Source organism: Numenius arquata, chromosome 18 (assembly GCF_964106895.1).
Source record: "Numenius arquata chromosome 18, bNumArq3.hap1.1, whole genome shotgun sequence".
NCBI classification, from domain to species: Eukaryota; Metazoa; Chordata; class Aves; order Charadriiformes; family Scolopacidae; genus Numenius; species Numenius arquata.
The window spans coordinates 11030614-11051621 of NC_133593.1; the positions used below are offsets into that span (position 1 = coordinate 11030614).

Below are 21008 nucleotides of genomic sequence, written 5' to 3' on the forward strand. Positions count from 1 at the left end.
CTCCTCCTCCTTCAGAAGCCTTGATCATGACAGGGTAGCCAACCTCCTCGGCAGCCTGGTCAACATGGGCAGAAAAACATGGGTAAGTACAAAAAGGCAGCAGAATCAAGTTGAAAAGATTGCTATTTCCCTGCTGATCTGTGTCTAAGCTTCCATCTCTGACTCTATTTAGCAACCAAGACACAAATGGGGTAGAAACCAAATATTCCAGATTGAGAGAGTGCCTGGAGCTGGAAAAATCAGCAGTGATTTTGTGACTGCAGAGAACTCCAGCCTCTCAAAGTCATCTCAAAATCTTTTGTTGGTGCTTCACGCCATTAAATTTACAAACTCACAGAAAAGCTTTTTTGAAATACAGAAAAATCTTGAAACTGGGTAACATGGGAAAATGACATACTCCACCCCTTCTCTTCACAAAGGAAAATTCCCAAACCCTGTACTGTGCCAGGAATATTTCTTATTCTAGAAATCTTCCTCAAAGGAAAACTTAATAAAAGACAAAACCAAGTGTGAGGTCACGGGTCTTTATTAAGAACACCTTCTTCCTGCATTAAACAAAAAGCAGAAGAGAGCCCTTAATGAAATACAACTTTGTTCCCATATTTTGTCTCTTTCTCCTAATTCTCACCTAACCCTGCAGGCTGGGCCCAAAGATGGTATGTGAAAGGTCACGTTCCAATTTCCAAGTTCTACTTTGTACTCCCTTTAAAATAAATTAAAGCCCTAGGTGTCTCCAGGTGTGCCTGCAGCAGGACCTCAAATACCTCCAAAATACTAGCCACCTACCCGCAGTCCATCATCCGCATCTTTCACATAGCCTTTTTCATATAGCTCCTGAGGAACATTCAAGATACGCTTTTGGAGATCATTTTCTTGCCAGTCCACTCGAAGACCTGAAATATAAGCATTGTCTCCTTCACTCGTTCTGCTGCAAGGCTCAGGGAGAGCTCATGTGCCAGACACTGGCAAAACGAACAGCATAGTTCCACAAGGAACTAGTCTGGAAACTTTTACAAAAGAAGAAATGCAGAATGCAAACAGGTATTTCTGTTTTCCGGCAGATCTTCACATCCACCAAGTTATGCCCTCCTTCGTTTACCTCATGCAATTCCGAGAAACAGGTTGTTATTTACAGTCTTTTGAAACCGTACAGAGCTCCCACGGAAGCAGAGTACTGGCTGGTGTGCTCTAAAACTACACATTTTATGCTAGAAAAGGAGCAGCTGCAGAAATGGCAGATATTGCAGCTGTACCGTCAGACGAACAGCAGGGTACACAACGCGTACATTTTGCCTGACACATCCATATATATCATAGTCACTACGTCTAAGCCTCAGATCATACAAATTTGAAACCCTAAACAGATGGAACGTATCTTGAAACATCTTTTTGTGCACAGAAACTTCTGAAAGATTAGATGTGTTGGGAAAGGAAAAAAAAAAAAAAAAAAGACGTCCAATCCGATCTTGATAAACTGTCAATAATATCAATAATAATAATGTCAATAAATATCAATAATCTTGATAAACACAGGATGATTTCCTTCTTACCGCTGCCGCTCCAGGGAAGAGTTGGAATGCCGGCCGTCTGAGCCACGATTGAAGAAGCAATTTTATCTCCTAAGGCCCACATGGCTTGGCTTGGAGGACCTGCAAAGAGCAAAATCAATGCATGAGAGAGACACAACAGATACCAGACATCAGGGAAATGTCCAGAAATCTAATTTAGGTTCCAGGTAAGAGCAGGGTTGCTGCACGCCACTGGTATAAATCAACATTTCTGAACCGAAACAGAGAGCGTGAGCTGCAGCAGCCAGGAAACTAAAAGCAAAGAGACTGGAGCACTTTTGACCAAGAAGGAGTAAAAGGCCATCGAAAATACAGCGATGCAACCACAGACACATCACAACAGCCCGGTAAGTGCCCATCGCGTTAAAGAAGTCTTGGCAAACTGGGCTTGAAGGCACCACTCTGTCCGTGTGTCCTCAAGCTGGGCCTGCTCTCCAAGGGAGGGGAGGTACCAGTAACCAGTATTAGAGGTGCACATCACACGCTACTGGAATCATAATTCAGCGCCCTGATTTTACTTGAAATGTGGTTTGCAAGGGACTGTAGCATATGATCGGTAAGAGATTTAAACTGGAATTAAAATACAGCTTTTAAATCCACTCCTCTTCAAACGTCCAAAATATTTCTGTGGTTATGGCTCAACACGCTCCAGATAAAAAGATCTGCTAGAAGTCAGAACACGATACAACTATCCCCAGGGTATGTTCAGACCATGACTTTTATCACAAGTCCATCTTTAGTTTTAAACACAGCCGTGTCCAAAGCCTTATCCAATGCTCAGATCCATGTGGTTCAGGAGATGAGACTTACTGCAGCAAACACCTCCGGCACCTGGTTAACTATACTGCTAACTCACCACAAACTTCAGGCACTGTCCACAGAAAACTCCACTCTTTCCATAAAACCGAACTACAAACACCCTCTTTCAAATGACAACAGGGACATTCAGCTTTTGAAACAATCTGATCTAACAGCAATCTTTTCTGACTTTTCTATCTCACAATATTCAAAGTTACAGAATCATAGAATTGTCCAGGTTGGAAGGGACCTTTAAGATCAAGTCCAACCGTCAACCTGACTGATAAAAACCATCACTAGACCATGTCCCTCAGCACCAGGTCAACCTGTCTTTTGAATACCTCCAGGGATGGTGCCTCAACCACTTCCCTGGGCAGTCCATTCCAATGCTTGATAACCCTTTCAGTGTAAAAAATTTTCCTAATATCCAATCTGAACCTCCCCTGGTGCAACTTGAGGTTGTTGCCTCTTGTCCCATCGCCCGTGACCTGGGAGAAGAGAGCGACCAGCCCCCTCTCTACACCCTCCTTTCAGGGAGTTGTAGAGAGCGAGAAGGTCTCCCCTCCCTGGGTACTCAGGGAACAACCAACTCTACTACTAAAGATGGAGGCAAAGAAGGCATTAAGTACCTCAGCCTTCTCCTCATCCTTTGTCACTGTTTTACCTCCCACATCCCATAGAGGATGGAGATTGTCCCGAGTCCTCCTCTTGTTACAAATATATATAAATTCTTTTCATTGTTTTTAACTTACAAGGCCAGGTTAAGTTCTAGTTGGGCTTTGACCTTTCTAATCTTTTCCCTACGTAGCCTTACAGCACCTTTGTAATCTTCCTGAGTGGCCTGCCCCTTTTTCCAGAGGCCATAAACTCTCCCTTTTTCCCTGAGTTGTGACCGTATCCCTTTGTTCAGCCAGGTCGGGCTTCTCCCCTGACAGCTCGCTTTACAGCACACAGGGACGGCCTGCTCCTTCGCTTTTAAGACTTCCTCATTGAAAAAAGTCCAGTCTTCCTGGTCTCCTTTGCCCTTCAGGGCTGCCTCCCAAGGGACTCTGTCAAGCAGGCTCTTGAAAAGACCAAAGTCTGCCCTCTGGAAGTCCGTGATGGCAGTCCTGCTGGCTCCCCTCCTTGCTTCCCTGAGAATTGAGAACTCTATCATGTCACTGTGCTCAAGACGGCCTCCAACCATCACATCCCCAACAAGTCCTTCTCTATTCACAAACAGCAGATCCAGCAGTGCTCCCTCCCCCGTCGGCTCCCTCACCAGCTGTGTCAGAAGTTACCCCCAACACACTCCAGGAACCTCCCAGACTGTTCCCTCTCAGCTGTATCGTGTGCCCAGCTGATATCTGGTAGGTTGAAGTCTCCCACCAGGACAAGGGCAAGAGATCTTGAGACTTCTCCCAGCTGCTTATAGAATATTTCATCTACCTCTACATCCTGGTTGGGTGGTCTATAACAGACTCTAGGAGGACCTGCTTTGGCAGGGGGGGTGGACTAGATGATGTCCAGAGGTCCCTTCCAACGACATATCATTCTGTGATTCTGTGACTCCCACCACAATATCAGCCTTGCTGGCCCTCCCCCTGATTCTTACCCATAGGCACTCGACCCTACTATTACCCTCAATTAGTTCTTGACATTCGTAACCCTCCCTAACACACACCCTCCTCTCCTTCCTTGCCTGTCCCTTCTGAAGAGTTTGTAGCCATCCATTGCAGCACTCCAGTCATACGAGTCATCCCACCACATTTCTCTGATGGCAACTACATCATAGCTTTCCTGCCACACAACGGCTTCCAGCTCCTCCTATTTGTTGCCCATGCTGCATGCATTAGTGTAAAAGCACTTCAGTTGGGCTACCAGTCCCACTACCTTTTTGGTGCAGGAAGGCCTGACTTCCACCTGACCTTTCCCAGGCATAGCCATGGTTCCTGTTCCATCAATGACCCTTTCGTCTCTGCTGATGGATTTCTCCCCTTCCCCCTTCAAACTTAGTTTAAAGACCTTTTGATGAGGCCTGCCAACTCCTGCGCAAAGACCCTCTTCCCCTTTTGAGACAGGTGTACCCCATCTGTCTCCAGCAGACCCGGTGTCATGTAGACCTTCCTGTGCTCAAAAAACCCAAAATTGTGCTTCTGACACCAGGCTCAGAGCCAGGTATTGATCTGCTGGCTCTTCTTGTTACTTTCCTCGTACACCTTGACCACTTGTCCCAAGGCCCAGAAGTCTCTTTTGATTGCCCTTGGGTTTCTTGTTAAAAGCTCGTCTCTACCTGCCTGAAAAATGAGTAAGGGGTAATAATCTGAGGGGCTTACCAGGGAGGGAAGTTTTCTTTTTATGTCTTTAACTCGGGCCCTAGGGAATTATGTTGGAGAACGTGCCACTTCTCCCATAAGAACTATTTCCCAGCCTATGTCCAAACTTTCTCTATTTTCATTAGCCTCAACGATTGGAAAGAGACCATGCTGTTAGACACCACCGTCTGCTGCTCTGACTACTGCAAAGAACATATCATCAGTCTCGCAGCAGTAAACCATACCCCATCGCGCTCTTTTAAGACTCTGGATTTTCTCTCAGCAAACCCTCCCATCTTAAAACAAGGCCCGGACATTCAATGAGCAGTATATATCCTCACCCATGAAAGCAATTCCATTTTTGTGGAGAAGTTCTGGCAGTTTTGGGTTCTCGGATGCATGGCCCCAGCCAGCCCACACAGCCTGCAGAAGAAAATAACATCATTCGCTCTTTGTTTTAGTAAAACAAGCAAGTGGGGAGAATTAGAAAATGTGCGGATATTTCAAGTCTTTATTTTCCTCACTGAAAACAGCTTCATAACATTCATAAACCAGACCAGCCTCCTGAACTCCACAATATGCTTAGTTTAAAAGGGCTAGTGTATTGCATTTTATAGAAAAGTCAAAGGCAGCTACCGAAGAAAGACATTGAAGAGGAACCAAGTGCAGGGAAGTGAAAGGGGGAAGGAAACCTTCTGTCTCCTGCAGATACTCATACTGGGAAATCCACTGCGTTGTAATATGCACTGCCTTTTGGGGCCAGTATAGGTTTGTCATTTCAATTTCTCTGACCTGTCTTTTTCCCCAGATAAACAAACCAACCTCCTGTTCTGAAAACTATCTCTGACACTTCTCACCTGCACGGGAATCCGCTTCGCAATATCGAGAATGAGTTCCACATTCGCATAGTTGTTGTTGTTTGGTCCTCCTGGAACAGGGACGTAGTGATCTGCCATTTTAATATACTCTGCAAACACAAAGAAGGTCTCATTTAGGTTGCAAATCTAATAAACGGTACTTGATCTAAAATTCCCTAAATCTACAGCACTGCAAGGACTTCATCTCCTCCCAGAAAAATCTGTTACTTGACAGAATGTGATGCAGCAGACGTACATTTGGCTTCTCACACCCTGGTGGGCACAGGGGTCTGCACGAGGAGAAGGCTGGGCAAATTCACACTCTTTACAACTCACCAGCGTTTGCTTTCAGATCCTCGGGAGTCACCATGACAACGAATCTGATGGCCCGCTCATTTCGAAACATCTCGTAGGACCAGCGTCGGATGGATCTCATGCATTTCACTGCTGCGATGCCGTTATTTGCTATCAGGACCTGAGCATGTTAGAACCAGGCATGAGACAGAGTCTAAATAGCACAAAACACTAAAGAATAATGAAAACAGTTCTTTATTTGCAGGCTCTTGGCCCAATTATGGGGCTGTGCAGTCTCGTTAGCCTGTGTTCAATTCAGCAAGAACATTTAATGGCTCATCAGTCAATTCAGAAATCAGCTCTTGCTCAACCATAAAGATTTTAATGTATTAACCTTTGTTTGGATTAAAGAGCAGAAGGGCACATGAGAATAGACATAACAAGTGACTAAAACATTGGACAGCTGAAAGGAAGAGACCTCATCCATTAAATGATTATGTATTTTAAATATATTTCTTAGTGTTTTTTGCTTTTGTTCTATCTGTAAATCCTTTTGTATCAGCAGAAGTGCTCTAGCTCACTCAGATGTTTTTTCCTGTCACACTAAGCTAAAACAACTGGATGTTTACATATCACATATAAAATAAAGTGGAAACACAATGATTACAGGCAGAAGTACAACTTCCAACTTCAGGAATATTAATGTTTTGATATTTGCAACGCACAGCCTTATACAGAGAGAAGTCACAGCTCAAGAAAAGGGAACAAAATGCAATATGCTGAAGACAAAAAGGTCAGTTACTTACCTTTTCAATAACTTTATTCCCTCCAAAACGAGTAACAAATTCTGCTGGAGAAGCCACAGTGAAATCCCGCTGCACATCAACTTTCTTCCTGTCCCGGCCTTGCTTTACAAGGTGTAAGCCAGACATACTGGGCCTGAGGAGATTGCGGGAGACAGAAAAAAGCAACGTGGCAGTGCAGATGTACACAAACAGAAGAGAGTATGTGAATAATGTGTAAAGTTCCCCTTGCCCATATTTCCCAGGCAGACAAGCAGAATCACTCCTTGCCTCCAACCACCAGGCCTGGTCCCCAGCTTTTACAGGGATGACTCTGTTATTTAACTACCTTTCAGTTATCTCTCTGCAAAAGCCAGGTTATCTGGAGAAATTCCGATTATGCTAATAAATAAATAGATAAAGATACGTTCACTGTATATTGTTGCCCAGCACAGAACAATAAGGGTCCACCACACTGCTTTCAATTCATCCAGGAAAGCTGGAAAATGGGGACAATGTTTTCTGACTGTGGTAAAACAAGCTACTGAGATCAAACTCGGCATGGAGATCCTATCGGGGAACCACAGCAAATAAACCTCCAGCTGCAAATGAGAGGCTCTGTGACTGGCTACTTAAAATCATTTGCCAAGAATCTTTCACCATCCGTCTTTAATACCTTCCTCAAAAGCTCTGAGAGTGAGAGGACAAATTAATCACGTTACTTCTCCCACAAATAGTGAGAGCCAGTTTTGTGCCTGACAAGATCCATTCTCTGCTCTGCCACCAGCTTTCGGCGTGGGAATGGGACAGCCACTTCTCTTTCTTATGATTCAGCTTCCCCAGAAATCACACACGGACAAATCACTCTTTGCCTTTGCAAGCACTACAGGATCCGATTTGCAGGAAGGAGAGATGAATATTGGGCAGGTATTTAAACAACTACTCAATGCTTCGGAAAGACCCAGCAGCAACCAAGAAGGCCAGTGCCACCAGAGCAGCTGTGTTGCCAGCAGCATGTGTCCCCAGGAGCCACACAGGCCCTGCTGGCCACGGGAAACTCATCAGGAACCTCTGCCCTAATCAGCTGCTGATACAATTGAGCAACTCCACTGGGAAACGGGATGGGCTGAAGCAGAAAGCGACTGGAATGGCTGGAGGAGAAGGAAAAACCAACCCAAGGACAAGGCAAGTCATGTACAACATCTAGAGGTCTCCTTTTGACCCCAGCCACCGAGGGCAGGTAGCCCCAGAGCTGTGCCTGTGGAGGTTCACTGCCCCAGGGGAGGTTTGGAGCAGCCTGGCTTGAATGAGCTGCTGTTAGAGGTGCTCAGTGACGGCCTGAGAGGAAACACACGGATTCCTCATCTCGTTCCCTCATTAATACGTTACGGCCTGTGAAGATTTGCCCATGTGGAATGCAGACCCTCCTTAACTCTTCATCAGGAGCTCAGTAACACCACAGACCAGTATTTTGACCAAAAACTTTGCTGGTGAAAGAAGCCCTGAACAAGTAGTTTGACTCCTATCATGTAGCACAACCGATTCAAAAAGGTATACGCCAAATCCTGGTACAACCGACCAAGAACTGTACTAGAAGAACGAAAGGCCATCTTTCAGGTAAGGCAAGATGAGTGCCCAGACCTCACCATAAAGACTTGTTTCTCTACCACACAGAGGACGGAGCGGATTCTTCCCTTCATCCCTGCCTTCGTACACACCACCTGCTTTGGTGACATCCTCCTGCAGCACAATCCTGACTTTGTGAGGATTTCCAGAACAGTGAGAAAGCCTATCTACAGCACTTGAACTTCAGACCCTGTGTTCTGCGTTAACACATTAATCTTTCTCTCCCACACGCGAGATATTCCTGTGAAAAAACTGGTGGAGAACTTCAACTTATAGACTTGCAAGCGTTGAGCTTAACCGGGAAGTGAAAACCTGTTCTAGGCACAGTGAAAGAGACTTTGAAGAATCCATGAAGCCATGAGCGGATGAAGTGAAGGTAAGAGGAAAAAACAAGATTAATAGGGTGATTTTAAAGCATGCTAAAAAAAACCAGATGCCTATCTCCCAGTGGTATTCCAAGACATAGAAATGGCTCTTCCCCTGTGGACTTCTCCTTCTTACAGGGAGCTGCACTTTCAGAGACATTGTCATTCAACTTAAAACTTGTCACTACGAGCAAGACTTCCCAAACTGCTCTGTGACAGTCTCGGCCCAGGAATTCAAGAACAGGAGCCAACAGGCGAGAAAGAGAGGAAAGGCAGCAGTTAAGGTTGAATTTCTACTAAATTTGGGTATTTAAAGAGGGTCAGAATCTAGGGCACGGCAAGGAAGGAGCACAGTCCAACAGGTTTATTTATTGCAGGTTTATTGAGAGCAGTCTCAACAACAGAAAAAAGATTAAAATCTTGGGGTCAGAATCTGTGCAGGTGTATGAATGTGAACTATCCCACCAAGCTGACATTACCACACACAAAGATACCGCTACACATGAGATGTCAACAAATCCAGAATAATGCACAAACACTAGTTTACAAGCAAGTACAGTTCTGTTTGATTTGTGACAGCAAGCACAACAGGAACATTAATTTTATTTACTAACAACCACAGGCTGCAGATTATAATCAAAACAGGAGAGACTTTTTCTTTTTGCAGGGTAAGAGGCAGAAGCTGGGCAGCAAGGAAGAAAAAACACCGAGCTCTAAACAAAACGGAATAAATGCTGAGTTAGTAACAGCCATCCCTATGAACCACCACGTCACAACCGCAGTGTTTCGTTACGCAGGAACTTTCAAAACGCTCATCTATCTTCAGTTTAGAGAGGTTAGAAGTTATGTAGAATCTCAAACTTTAACACCAATTCTCTGGCTAAGATGTATTCCAGCATCTTTCTCACAGATGGCATGCGCAGAGACCTCCCGGCAACTGGCCACGTTTCAGAGGATAAAATTAACATGGAAAAATATCAGTCTGCATTTCCAGTGCATAACTGCCCGACTGCCTCGGTCCCAGACCGCTGCTGCCCCAAGGAAACAACCATATCTGTAATTCTTACCTTTGCAGCATGTGATATCTCATTTCCTGACCCTGCTCTGCAGAATCCTCCATGCTGTCTCAGTGAAGGAATTAACAGATTTCGGGCTCGCTTATGACTCGTCTAGTGCAGCTGCCGCTATTTTTTTTTTTTTTTTTTTTTCTCAAAACCCAGCAGGAGAAAGCTGCAAAGAGCCCCGTGCGCTTCCCCTTGAAGTGGTGGCACTTCTCAGATTGCTTCAATCTTTTTAACCTTTGTCCCTTTGCTTTCCGCCACCCCTCTCTCTCGGTCACTCTTCCTGTGACGCAGCGCACGCAGCCCGGGGAGCAGCTCCCCTCCGCTGCGCCCGGAGGAAAGCAGCTGATCGGGAAAGAGAGAAAAAATGATCCACAGCTCACGTCAGGAGGATTAACGCCCCGCACGCTGCTGCGGCGACAGCCAGCCCCCGGTTCACGCTCCCCACCACGGGGGTCACCGCGTCCCCCCCGCGCTCCGTCGCATCCCGAGGAGCCCCCGCACCGCCGGCCGCTCAACGGCAAGCACCTCCCGGAGCAAAGGAGCAGCTGCGAGGGCCACGCTTGCCTGAAAAATCCAATCGACATGTAGGATTTAATATGGGATTTTCAGTAGGGGTGGGGAGGTGACGGTGGAAGCATTTCCAGGGCTGCAGAGAAGGAAGTCGGGGGCAGTTTGTACAGGCACAGAGCACAGCGGTGACCCAGCCGTGGGACAACAGGTCGCACCGGACACCAGTGTGGAAGCTGGGAGACCCTGGACAAGTCACTTAGGTTTTCTGTGCCTGTTTCTCAACCTATATAATGGAGATGGGATCACCCCAAGTGCTGTAAGAATAAATATCCCCACAAGCAAACTGGCCTTACAGTTACTGGCTCCAGTAACTTCACTGGAGAAAGGAAGAATGTTTACTCAGTATTGAGCGCATGCAAAAACATAAATGGTAAATTTGGGGGTAGGGAAAGGATAAGCAATGGCAACGACTGCAGCGATACAGCGATGATCAAACCTGGGCTGGAACTAGACACAGAAACTGGATTACATTTTTAAATTTCATAGAATCATAGAATTGTTTAGGTTGGAAACGACCTTTAAGATCATTGAGTCCAACCTTTAACCTGGCACTGTCAAGTCCACCACTAAACCATGTCCCTCAGCACCGCATCTACAGGTCTTTTAAATAAATACCTTTAAGTTTCACTACGTTTGGGTCTGTCCTGGTATAGCACAGCTTTTATTTGATGCACACAGATTCCAAGAGTCCGGGCAAACGCCATGCAGTCACAGAGGAATATCAAATCACTCAGAATAAAGGAACAAGCACCCAGAGGATGTGTCACCTTAACGTGATGACAGTAGGTCACCCCGAGCCCTGAAGGGCAAGGTGAGGTCGCTGCAGGAGACGGAACTAAGAATAGTTGGGGCGGTAGGAGCAGTGACCGACTCAGCAAGTGCCATGTGTCTGATAAAGTGCAGGCAAACAATTCCCCCCAGATCCAATTTCTTCGGGCATTGTCAGCTGAAGGGCAGAGGGGACAGCGACACACTGTGGCAGTGAAGGCAGTCACACTGGGAATAAACATCTTCACCAGACGTCAGGGACAAGAGAGACCAGGGAAAGAACAGTTTAAACAAACAAAAAAAACCCCAACATTATATATTTACCTAATAACTAAATGCCTCTCCCACCTGTCAGCCTTTGTTCCTCTTTGAAGAACTACTCAGCTATGAACTTTCCCATTTAACTCATTTTAAAACAGAAGTATGTAAGAAAAAGCAAGTTGTCTTGAACCGTTTTCCAGCACTGGCTCCATCCCAAGGCCCCCACTGCCCCCGCTGTGGTACAGACCCCTGCTCCCAGCCCAACAGAGGAACTGGGGTCCCTGCTCCCACATCCCGGCACGCATCGCTCCAGCCGTGGGACTCTGCTCCCCCTGGTTCCCCAGGCTCCTGCTTCCCTTCACCTCTGCTGGGAGGGTACCACAAACCCACCCCTTCACCAGTGCCAAAGCAGCCAGCAGAAAGGTAGAGAATCGTGAACCTACAGGCTCTGCTTGATAAAAATCTGTGTCACCTTTTCTTCTGGTCATCACTATGTAAGACTAGCGAAACCCAACAGACATTCCATGGCTCTACTGGGTATGGATTTCAGGTAGAAAATTATATAGAATCATAGAATGGTTAAAGGGACCTTAAAGATCATCGAGTTCCAACCCCCCTGCCATGGGCAGGGACACCTCCCACCACAGCAGGTTGCTCAAATATATTCCATCATTTTCAAAATAAAATCCTTGCATGATCCATTAGATTCCATTAGATTTCTTCAGATTTTGATCCTGATTTGAGATTAAAATATACACAGCATAACCGAAATTTTATTTTTCAGGTTTTGTGGAAATGGTTTCCCAAATACCTGCCTGTGCTCCAAAAAAACCCCACCCGCAGCCCCCGATTCAAACAGCTCCTGCCCCTTGTAGCTGCGAGGAAACGAATCCTACGCGTACACACAGCCTGATGCATGAGGAGCAGGGTGAGCATTGGTTAAAAACATTCACGGTGCTTTCTGCCAGCTGAATTCCCTGCTACGAAACCCATGGACACCATTTGCTGCAACATCCCTACGAAAATAAGCTACAGGAGGCTGTGTCGTTCTGATGCGATACTTACCATCACACACACACACACACACACACGCACTACAAAGCTCGTTTCCTAAACATAACGCTACGGCAAATTCTCTATGAAAGCCACCCCCCTAGGCCTGCCGTCAGACAAAAGGAAAGCCTGCGCAGTTCTCCTCTGTTCTAGCCTCCTGGGGGAAAAAAAAAAAAAAAAAAAAAGAAAAAAAAAAAGGGATTTGTTCCAGACACATACCTGACGCACATCGCAGCCAGGAGCCCGCATCCATCCCAGCACTGTAACATGCCAAGCGCTCCCGGTGACGTAGCAGTTTATTCCAAAGGCAGGGATGCATTAGCCGGCTTGTTGGAAAGGCAGCCTTAAGGAGACTGCAGCTCACACACACACACACACACACACAGAGGAGGGTTTTTCCCCCCCCTCCAAATTAGGCCTGTAACGGGTGTGCAGGGAGGGCAGCTCTCAGCATCCATTTGGGCTTTATGGTTTGTAAATAGGTAAGCGGTGACGGGGACGCGTATTTGATCTGGGAGGTGAGACTCGAGCCACTTGAAGCCTCCGAAAGATCTGCTCCGGTTTTAGATCTGCCCCTGCAAACTATTTCACAAAAAAAGGCAGAGAGAAAGAGCAAGCACATACGTAGCCCAGCCCAGCAATTCCGAATTCTGCAGCTGGAGTAAGTGGTTTACTGTGTCTCAGCCACGGGCAGCGGGAGGCTGCGATCCGGACGGACTCAAAGACAGTTTTTCCCTGCGAGTTTAAAGAGACAGAGCAGTTGGCTTTGAACGCAGACGCTGCCAGAAAACAGAGCTTCAGCCTATAAACCGAAACAAAATCGGACTCAGCTCTGACAAAGGATTGAGCCTAAGGATTTCAGGAAATTAAATTAAGGATGCAGCACGAAAAAACAGCCAACAGCCCTTTTCCTGCTCCCTGGCTAAATAACTTCACTTTCACACTAATGCCGATTCTGAACGGCCATGGAGGCAGGTCTGTAGCCTAAAGCACTAACTTTGGTTCCAAAACTACGGAGCCCAAACTGGCACAGGCTGCCAGGATTCCTCTCAAATAACGAAGTACCAACAGCTGCAACAGATGCAGATTTTAAGCATCAAGACATTTGTTTGTCAGGTATTTTCTCTTCCTAAGCCACACATCTGGATTTTATTGGCCATGCCGTACGCATTCGAAAGCGGCCCATACCCCCAGGATGCACCCACCAAATCCCCGCTGCTCCCTGCCAGTCCCAAAGACACGTCACAGCTGTTATTACGGGAGGGAACCTGATGATTTAAAACTCACTGAGCTCCTCTGGATCACACACTCGTATGTACTATGATTAAAACCACTCCCGAGGCTCTTCAACAAAGCCTGAGCCCCGTTTTCTCTCTGGCTGCTCTTTCCAAGGTATTCAGCACTCAAACCCCTCCCTTCTCCTTCAAATTTATCTTTCAGAACCCATTTCTTCGTCACATCCTTCCCGCTTAGACCCACGGCACCAAATTTTCACCCCTCAAAAATGCCCAGTGAATCCAAACGTCAATCCAAATAAACAAATCCAAATTTAAATCTAATTGATATCCGTACTCCAGTTCCTAAAACCACAAAGCGCTGAAAGATCTTTACTTTTACATCCCCATGAAGTACAGAATTCCCCAGGTTCCTGCAGTAACAGCCTAACACACTCCAGGTCAAGCCCTGCCACCAACATAAAAGTTAACAACAACAACAGTCATAGTTCTGCAACCGAGAAGAGGATTGAAGCCTTTGGCAAGGAGCCTTCCCAGCCCTCTTTGACAAAGTTGAAGGGTTGAACGGGATCTGGTCTGCGAGAAAGAGAAAATACATCTTTTTTTAAATACCAGAATTAGGGGGGGGGGGGGGGGAGGGGAGTTTTGCATAGAATTTATCACTGAAAGAGGTTTTGCCTCGAGTGAGAGAATCCTGTACAGAAAGCTCGGTGCAGCCCGTTTCAGCGAGTCCTCTTACAGACAGTCTCACAATAGAGAGTCAAGAGTCACCTTTGCTGCCGGCCCCGAGCTGGGCAAAAAGTGAGGGCATTCCATAAAATACAGGAGAGGGCCCTAGAGCATTCTGACAGGGATTCCCTATCTTTTTAAGTAGAAATATCAGGTACATAAGCAAGTAGGAGACACTGTCACCGCTGTGGTATCTCAGCCAATCTTTGCAAAACCTCCCTACAACTTACTGATTGTAGAGATGTTTCTCACGTTAACTGAGGTCAGGGGGAGTAAAATACGTTACAGCAAAATAAGAAGAAAGCTACTTTTGAGAGGTATGCAGATGAAAAGCCCTTTAAAGTGCATTTGTTGACTAAATAGAATAGAACAAAATTATAATTCACAGATTATCCGTATAACCAGAAACGGCTAGGAATCCAGAACACCTTACAACCTTCCTCTTTTTCGACAGATACAGGAAGAAATTCAACTTTTCACTCCAAGTGGATGAAGTCCAAAATACAAACCACAACATCACTCGCTGGCCGTAGTGGCACCGAAAGGGAACTAAATCCTTGCTTTTGGCAGTGTTTCCTTGAGGATGCACAGCTTAATTTCAACAACTTGCAGAAACACGCAACAGTATCGCTCTCCCCCATCTGCTGAGCCAACAGCAATTGATCGTATGCAAAGGACGACGTCTCGGCAAGCGGCAATTCCGGTTTCATTAACGGCCTTCTGGTCCCCGAGACGCAGCAAAACCTCGGCGGCACCATGGTAACTGAGAGCACGGAGAGCAGAGCAGGAGCAGGAGCCGGGAACGGGAAGGAATCGGTTCAGCAAAGGCGAAATCCTTGTGGATGCAGCTGGGCCAGTGCTGGACACGGCTGTGGGAGCACCAGCCTTGCCGACACTGGAGATGCTTGTACTTCTGTCCGTAAAATCACAGCAGCACTTATCGTTTTACAAGATCAATGACCCACAGTGTAATCTCCCAACCACAAACAGTTGGAAAGGATTTATTTTTTTTTTTAATTCAGAACAAGCTCGAAAGGATCCTTTATTACTTTTAGTTCTCTGTGCAATCACTTCACGACTGGTTTCTAAGCAGGCCCCTGTCCCACGGCCAGGCTGGGCACACTCAACACTGCTGTCCCCAGTCAAACTGAGGCATTCTTCCAAAATTCCTTTAATAGATGATTAGTTCTTCTTAAAACATCTCAATAATTTATAGAGACTATTTACTGAGAAGTGCAAACACTGTTAGGTGCTAAGGGCTAAAGTCTCTGTGGGCTTAACGTCAGAGGTAACAGCTGAGCTGCTTCCAAAAATTTGGCTTTCAGTTGATGCAAGTGGATTGTCAGGTGTCGCCATACACCCCTTTCATCGCTTCTGAAACCAGAGCCCTGATGTATAAATACCAGAAGACATGCAGGATTTATTCTATTTTAAACAAGAATTTGATACAAGATACCACCTTTGAAGCTAGGAATTAAATTTAGCAATAGTCAAGAACAATTTATTAAAACAAAACAAACAGACCCAAAGTATGTCTCAAGTGGCATTTATAGAGAAGTTACTTAATTTACCATGAAAACTTCAGAAAGGACCACAGCGACTGTCTAAAATCACTACACTACAAGCAAAAACAGGACCACTGCCTTTGGCTGGAAGTTGGAAATTCCTGAACTCACAGACAACACCACTACACCTGGAAGCAAAAAGATTCAAGAAAAAAAAATCGCACTCTTGGCTTTATTACCTAATGGTGCAAAACGCAACTAAGAGTAAATTTTGTTGATGTAAACTGTACACAAGTAGAGTATTTTCTTCAAGGACACTTGTTCCCATGTTAGATGTTACAACTAACAGAGCGAGGAGGGCATTTACATGATTTTTATTACTGATACTCTTTAATTACAGAACAGCTACAAGCAAGAAAAGAATCAGAATGTTTACTCTTCCAACACACCGTTTCTGTTTAGCGCTGATGTTCCATGCGCCAATTTAAAGTTCATTATCAGAGCGTGGATTTCTCAATCCTATAAAGTAGCAGCCAAGTGGCACAATCAAAGGTCTTCATAGATCCCCAGTGGTATGGAAGCCTATGGTGTACAACCTGTCCCAGCAAGACTGTCTTTAGCAACAGCATAAACACTTAACGAGATCAATAAGGTGATAGATGGAAGAACACGGCGCACACACGCTCCGCATGCTCGAGTGAAGAAACAGGAGTTGGCATTGGGACTGCCCATCGCCGGGCCGGGGTGTATCGATCGCACATCCCAGCCCCGCTGGATGATAAGGCTCTCAGCAACGTTTTCCAGCCCGGACAGGAGACCTGCAAACCCCAGGCACTGAACATACACCAAACAGCCAACTGAGACACCTGTGCTTCAGGAACTGGCAACGTGATGGCCATTTTTACAGAGATCTACCAGCAAAAGGGAAGCAGCAACGTCTGTTCCTACAGGTACACTCACAAACCCGTCCTCGGCTGAGTAAATTCTGGCTTTTACACATAACTGTTCCCTGAGAAGGACTTCTCTGCAGCAAAGCCCCTCACCTCACATACAAGCTATCTCTGTCTTTATCTGACCAAAATTTCCTGGGTGAAACTAACCAGCAAATGGAAAGATTTTTGGCAACTTCTTCTAAAAGATATGCTCCCTTGGACCTGCACCTTGTTTGAGGCACTGGCTGAACTGTACAGAACCGCCCATGAATTTATCTTTGTCACTTCAGAAACTATTGTACCTTTGTGATCACCAAAAGGAAGCTGGAAAGAAGAATACCTGTGTTCCACTAATTCACTGTCACAGTGTGACTTCAGGCAAGTTGTTGAACTTGTCTTTGTCTCAGTTTCTCCATCTGTAAACAGTATTTGGAAATGTTTTGATGAAAGGGACTACCATCCTGGAAAACTATTTCAATGCTTTATCTTAGAAAAACAGCCTATAATGCTATAACTTTTTTTTTATTTGAATTGGCATTTCTCTCCAATTTAACTGAAAGTCAAGTACCTTCAAAAAGAGAGAGCCAAAGTAAGCAAGTTGCGACAGAGGTGCCCAAGGTCGCACAGGGATTGCGTTAGGCCTGGCTCTCTGATGCCAGGCTCTGCCCGAGAAGTTGCTTGATTTTCTTGCTCTCCTCTTGTCCGTTTCCACACTAACAGCTGTGTGGTCGTTCAGTTTCTTCTCTTCCTAATATATATATATATATACAGTTACAGGGCTAGATCTTTTCCTGCTTCAAAATTAACCTTTTGTACTGCCAAATTATTATAACTGGCAGTGCTTGGAAAGGTAATCCCCTTTAAATTTGTGTTAAGATTTTATCTCTGTTACTGCCAGCCAGCTGAACGTGTCCCGAATGACTCTGTCAAGCATGGACCACTATCCCCCTTCTGCCCCAACCCGGAGAGTCTGCTACGATTTGTTTTCAGAGGTTGTCTCCCCAGAGTGGGCAGGGAATCACCAGTAAAAGGACGCATGAAAATTCCTAAATCTGCTCAAGCAAAGAAAGCAACAAAACAGAACAAGCTGAAAGGATCAGCTGGTCGTACCAACATCTACTACTGGTCAGTAAAAGCCACAAGCTTTTTTGGAACCAACCATTTCTTCAAAAGCAACAAAGTAAAGGTAGTGAGGGATTGTTCATCTTTTTCTCTAACCATCGACAAAATTTCCTCTTTCCAAAACAAAAAAAAAACCAAACACCCATCCCAAGCGATATGGAGTCATTGATCCTACCCAGGGGTACCGCCAATTCCTTGGCTACACATAAAACAGCAAATCCCATACAAAGACTAAACACGCCAATAACATCCTTGTTCTCAACAAACGTGGCCCATCTAAAAGACATGCACAAGTGAAAGCTTTAAAGATCTCAATCCGAGACTGAATCCGAGAGCTATTTTATCCGTACCTCATATGGCTTGCCAGGCCATCCTGAGCATTAGAAAGTCCTAGATCCGAAAGGGAATCCGAGCAGACAGATGCAGGCGACAAAGACCTCTCTTTCTCCTCTAGCAGATCAAGTTTCACCAAGGAGCTCGTCTCATCTTCTGAGTTATCCTCTGACACGGAGCCAATGATAAAGCGAGAGTGAGGGTTCATCTCCAGGGGTTTAGTGGGTTGGGAAGAGTCTTCCATGGCTCCAACAAACTGGGCTCTCAGCACTGTAAGGGACAAAAGAAAGCCAAAAGCCAAAATCTGAGATTAAAACCTGCTGCTGCAGGACAAAGAAGAGGACAAAGCAAGGTTCACTTCTGATAGGAAATACAATGTTAAAACACCATAGCCGAACCCAGAGAGGAGTCCGGGATCAAGAACAGCTACTTCTGCTATAATCATTGACTTTTCTGTTTGCACAAGGACTATGGGATCAAAGCAGCTGGTCACTCTGATCTGTTGCAGAACCTGCTGGTTTAGACAGAGCTACAGTAGTCACTTAAAGGAAAAAAAAAAAACAAAACAACAACAAAAAAACCAAAACATACAAATGCATAACTAGAAATCCAAAATTTTTGTTTAACTATTACGCTTTGGTTGGTTGGTTAGTCAGTTCTTGGTGACATTTAAAACCTGACTGGACATGGGCAACCTGCTCTAGCTGACTCTGCTTAAGCGGAAGGTTCACTAGATGATCTCCAGAAGCCCTTCCAACCTCAGCCATTCTGTGATTCTGTGATTAAAAATTTGTATTTCGACAGCATCTGAACGCTGGGACTCATTGTGCTAAGTACTGCACGTAGGGTTACTTACTGCTGTCCAAATGATGGAGTTGATTGGTCAAAAATGCCCTTTTCCCAGCCCTTGCCAGGTGTAGGACACCTTATCTCTTACATTTTTTCGGAAGATCTCATGTTTCTTAGGATTCTTGTAGGAGTCGGAGCTGATCTACCGAACGCTGGGGAGCAGATACAGCACACTGGCCAGCAGCCTGTCGGCCAAGTGGAGCTGGGCAAGACCTAAGATCTCAGCACACGAGTCCACCTCCAAATGTGGTCAACAGCAGACACTTGGGCAAGAGAAAAATAACGGGCTGAAAACCTACTTTGCCTCCCCAAAATATGATCTTGGCTTCCCATGGCAAGAGCTCAAGCACACCTCAAGCCAGAATTGCTGCCTTTGGGCTTAATGGCCTGAAAAGTTTCAACTGAGGCAAAGTGAGTCATTTTGAAGTTTTCACATAGAGAAGCCTCCACAGATTCTGGAACAACTACCAAGATTAACTGAATATCTTATAAAAAATGGTTTTCCAAGTGTTCTCTATACACATAACAAGTATAGCACAAGCAGTAATTAATTTTAAAGTTCTTCCATGTACTGTTGTGCCATCTGCTTTATCCTTAACCTGAAAACATCAAGCTTTAGGAAGACGTCAAATTTCAAATCTCATTCCAAGCCTGAGGATAAGACATCACCGGGATGACTGTAACAAATCCACCAACCCTCCCCTGTCAAAGGGGAAGGTCTCACCCCACTCACACCTACTTCTTCCCTTCTCCGCCCCAGCCATGTGCCCACACTCCCTGCTCCCCACCAGCTCTGCTGCTTTCCACCCTCTGATCTGACCAACAAAACAATCCCAACTGTAACCAACACCACTGTATAATTTCCTGCGGGGTTAGCAAGAGGAACTGGAGCACCAAAGGGAGCGGATGGGAAGATACTGGTAAGGAATGATGGGGACAGAAGCAAAACCTTCCCTTTCTGGCAGCAGTGAAGCGTCAGAGACGTCTTCTCTGACCCTTAACATCACCCTGGCTTTAACCTCTTGGTCCCAGATCATCTGTGTGTATTAGGGGATAGTATTTACTTTATGGTAATATATTGAAACCTAGTGGCATGGTTTACAATTGTCAGAGGAAAATACAGAAGTTCAGGACTTCATTTTCCATTGAAAAATTGTTACATAGAGAGAGAAGAGTCTCTTAATACATGGAACTCCGAGTATCAAAAAATCAGTGTTGTTCCAACAGGGAATGAATGAATTTTCTTTAAATTAAAAAAAAAATAATAAATAATTATCACTGAGAACGAGCACGACAGATGGAGAAAACAAAGGAACACCTCACAGCACAAAGGGATGGGGAATAAACATTTGATACACCCTGCTCTGCCCAACTTTGATGCACTTACATGATAACTACACACCGCTGGAAATCACCATTATAAAATTAGGAATGCACTAACCTCTTGTTATTCTTGCAATCTGATCAGTTATCCACTTCCAAAACGAACTGGAAAAGAAAAGAATTAACAAGTAAATATTATTAGTAGTATTATGAAGAAGAATACTCTGTGTGTGTTTTCCCCACTATACAAATCTTTGAACACAAAACTATTGTGAAAAAACCCACAGGTACAAACCAGACCTGTTCACTTGCCTCGAGTCACAGAGTAAATGGAATGAAACCTGCGACGTTCAGGCCAAGCTGTGGCATCTCCTGCCAGTCCATTGTCCTGGCAGCTTCCGAGCAATGTGTTTAGCACACACCTGATCATCCCACAGATATTTTCAGTTCTGTTTCTAAAAGAAACTCTGCTTTCTGCCAGTGCTATCTCCTTCTGTCTGATTTTTTTCTCTGTCAGCTCTGATCTTCTGAATCTGCTGGCCAATTTCAGCTGCGTTTGGGGGTCAGGAGTAAATCCCAATGATAATCAGAAACCCCATGAAAAACTGGTGGCTGGAAGACACAGCTGAGACACCATATTTTTACATGAAAAAAACAATAGTTCACCTGTAAAACAAACC

The 21008-nt window shown here is 45.2% G+C and overlaps 1 protein-coding gene across 3 annotated transcripts in view; it reads right to left on the reverse strand.

The window, feature by feature from the left end:
- The window catches only part of ACACA (acetyl-CoA carboxylase alpha), a 124361-nt gene extending 103875 nt beyond the window's left edge, over positions 1–20486 (reverse strand). The window contains exons 1-9 of one of the 3 annotated variants that reach the window (XM_074160462.1): positions 20447–20486; positions 18174–18426; positions 6618–6750; positions 5854–5992; positions 5518–5627; positions 5002–5083; positions 1551–1649; positions 787–893; positions 7–55 (exon numbers count right to left, since the gene is read on the reverse strand). In XM_074160462.1, coding sequence (XP_074016563.1) covers positions 7–55; positions 787–893; positions 1551–1649; positions 5002–5083; positions 5518–5627; positions 5854–5992; positions 6618–6750; positions 18174–18400 — 946 coding nt within the window. In that variant the 5' untranslated portion in view covers positions 18401–18426; positions 20447–20486. Of the gene's footprint in view, positions 1–6; positions 56–786; positions 894–1550; positions 1650–5001; positions 5084–5517; positions 5628–5853; positions 5993–6617; positions 6751–9651; positions 9793–18173; positions 18427–20446 lie in introns of those variants that run through there. The other 2 variants (XM_074160460.1, XM_074160461.1) reach the window with 2 other exon arrangements.
- Positions 20487–21008: the final 522 nt, after the last annotated feature.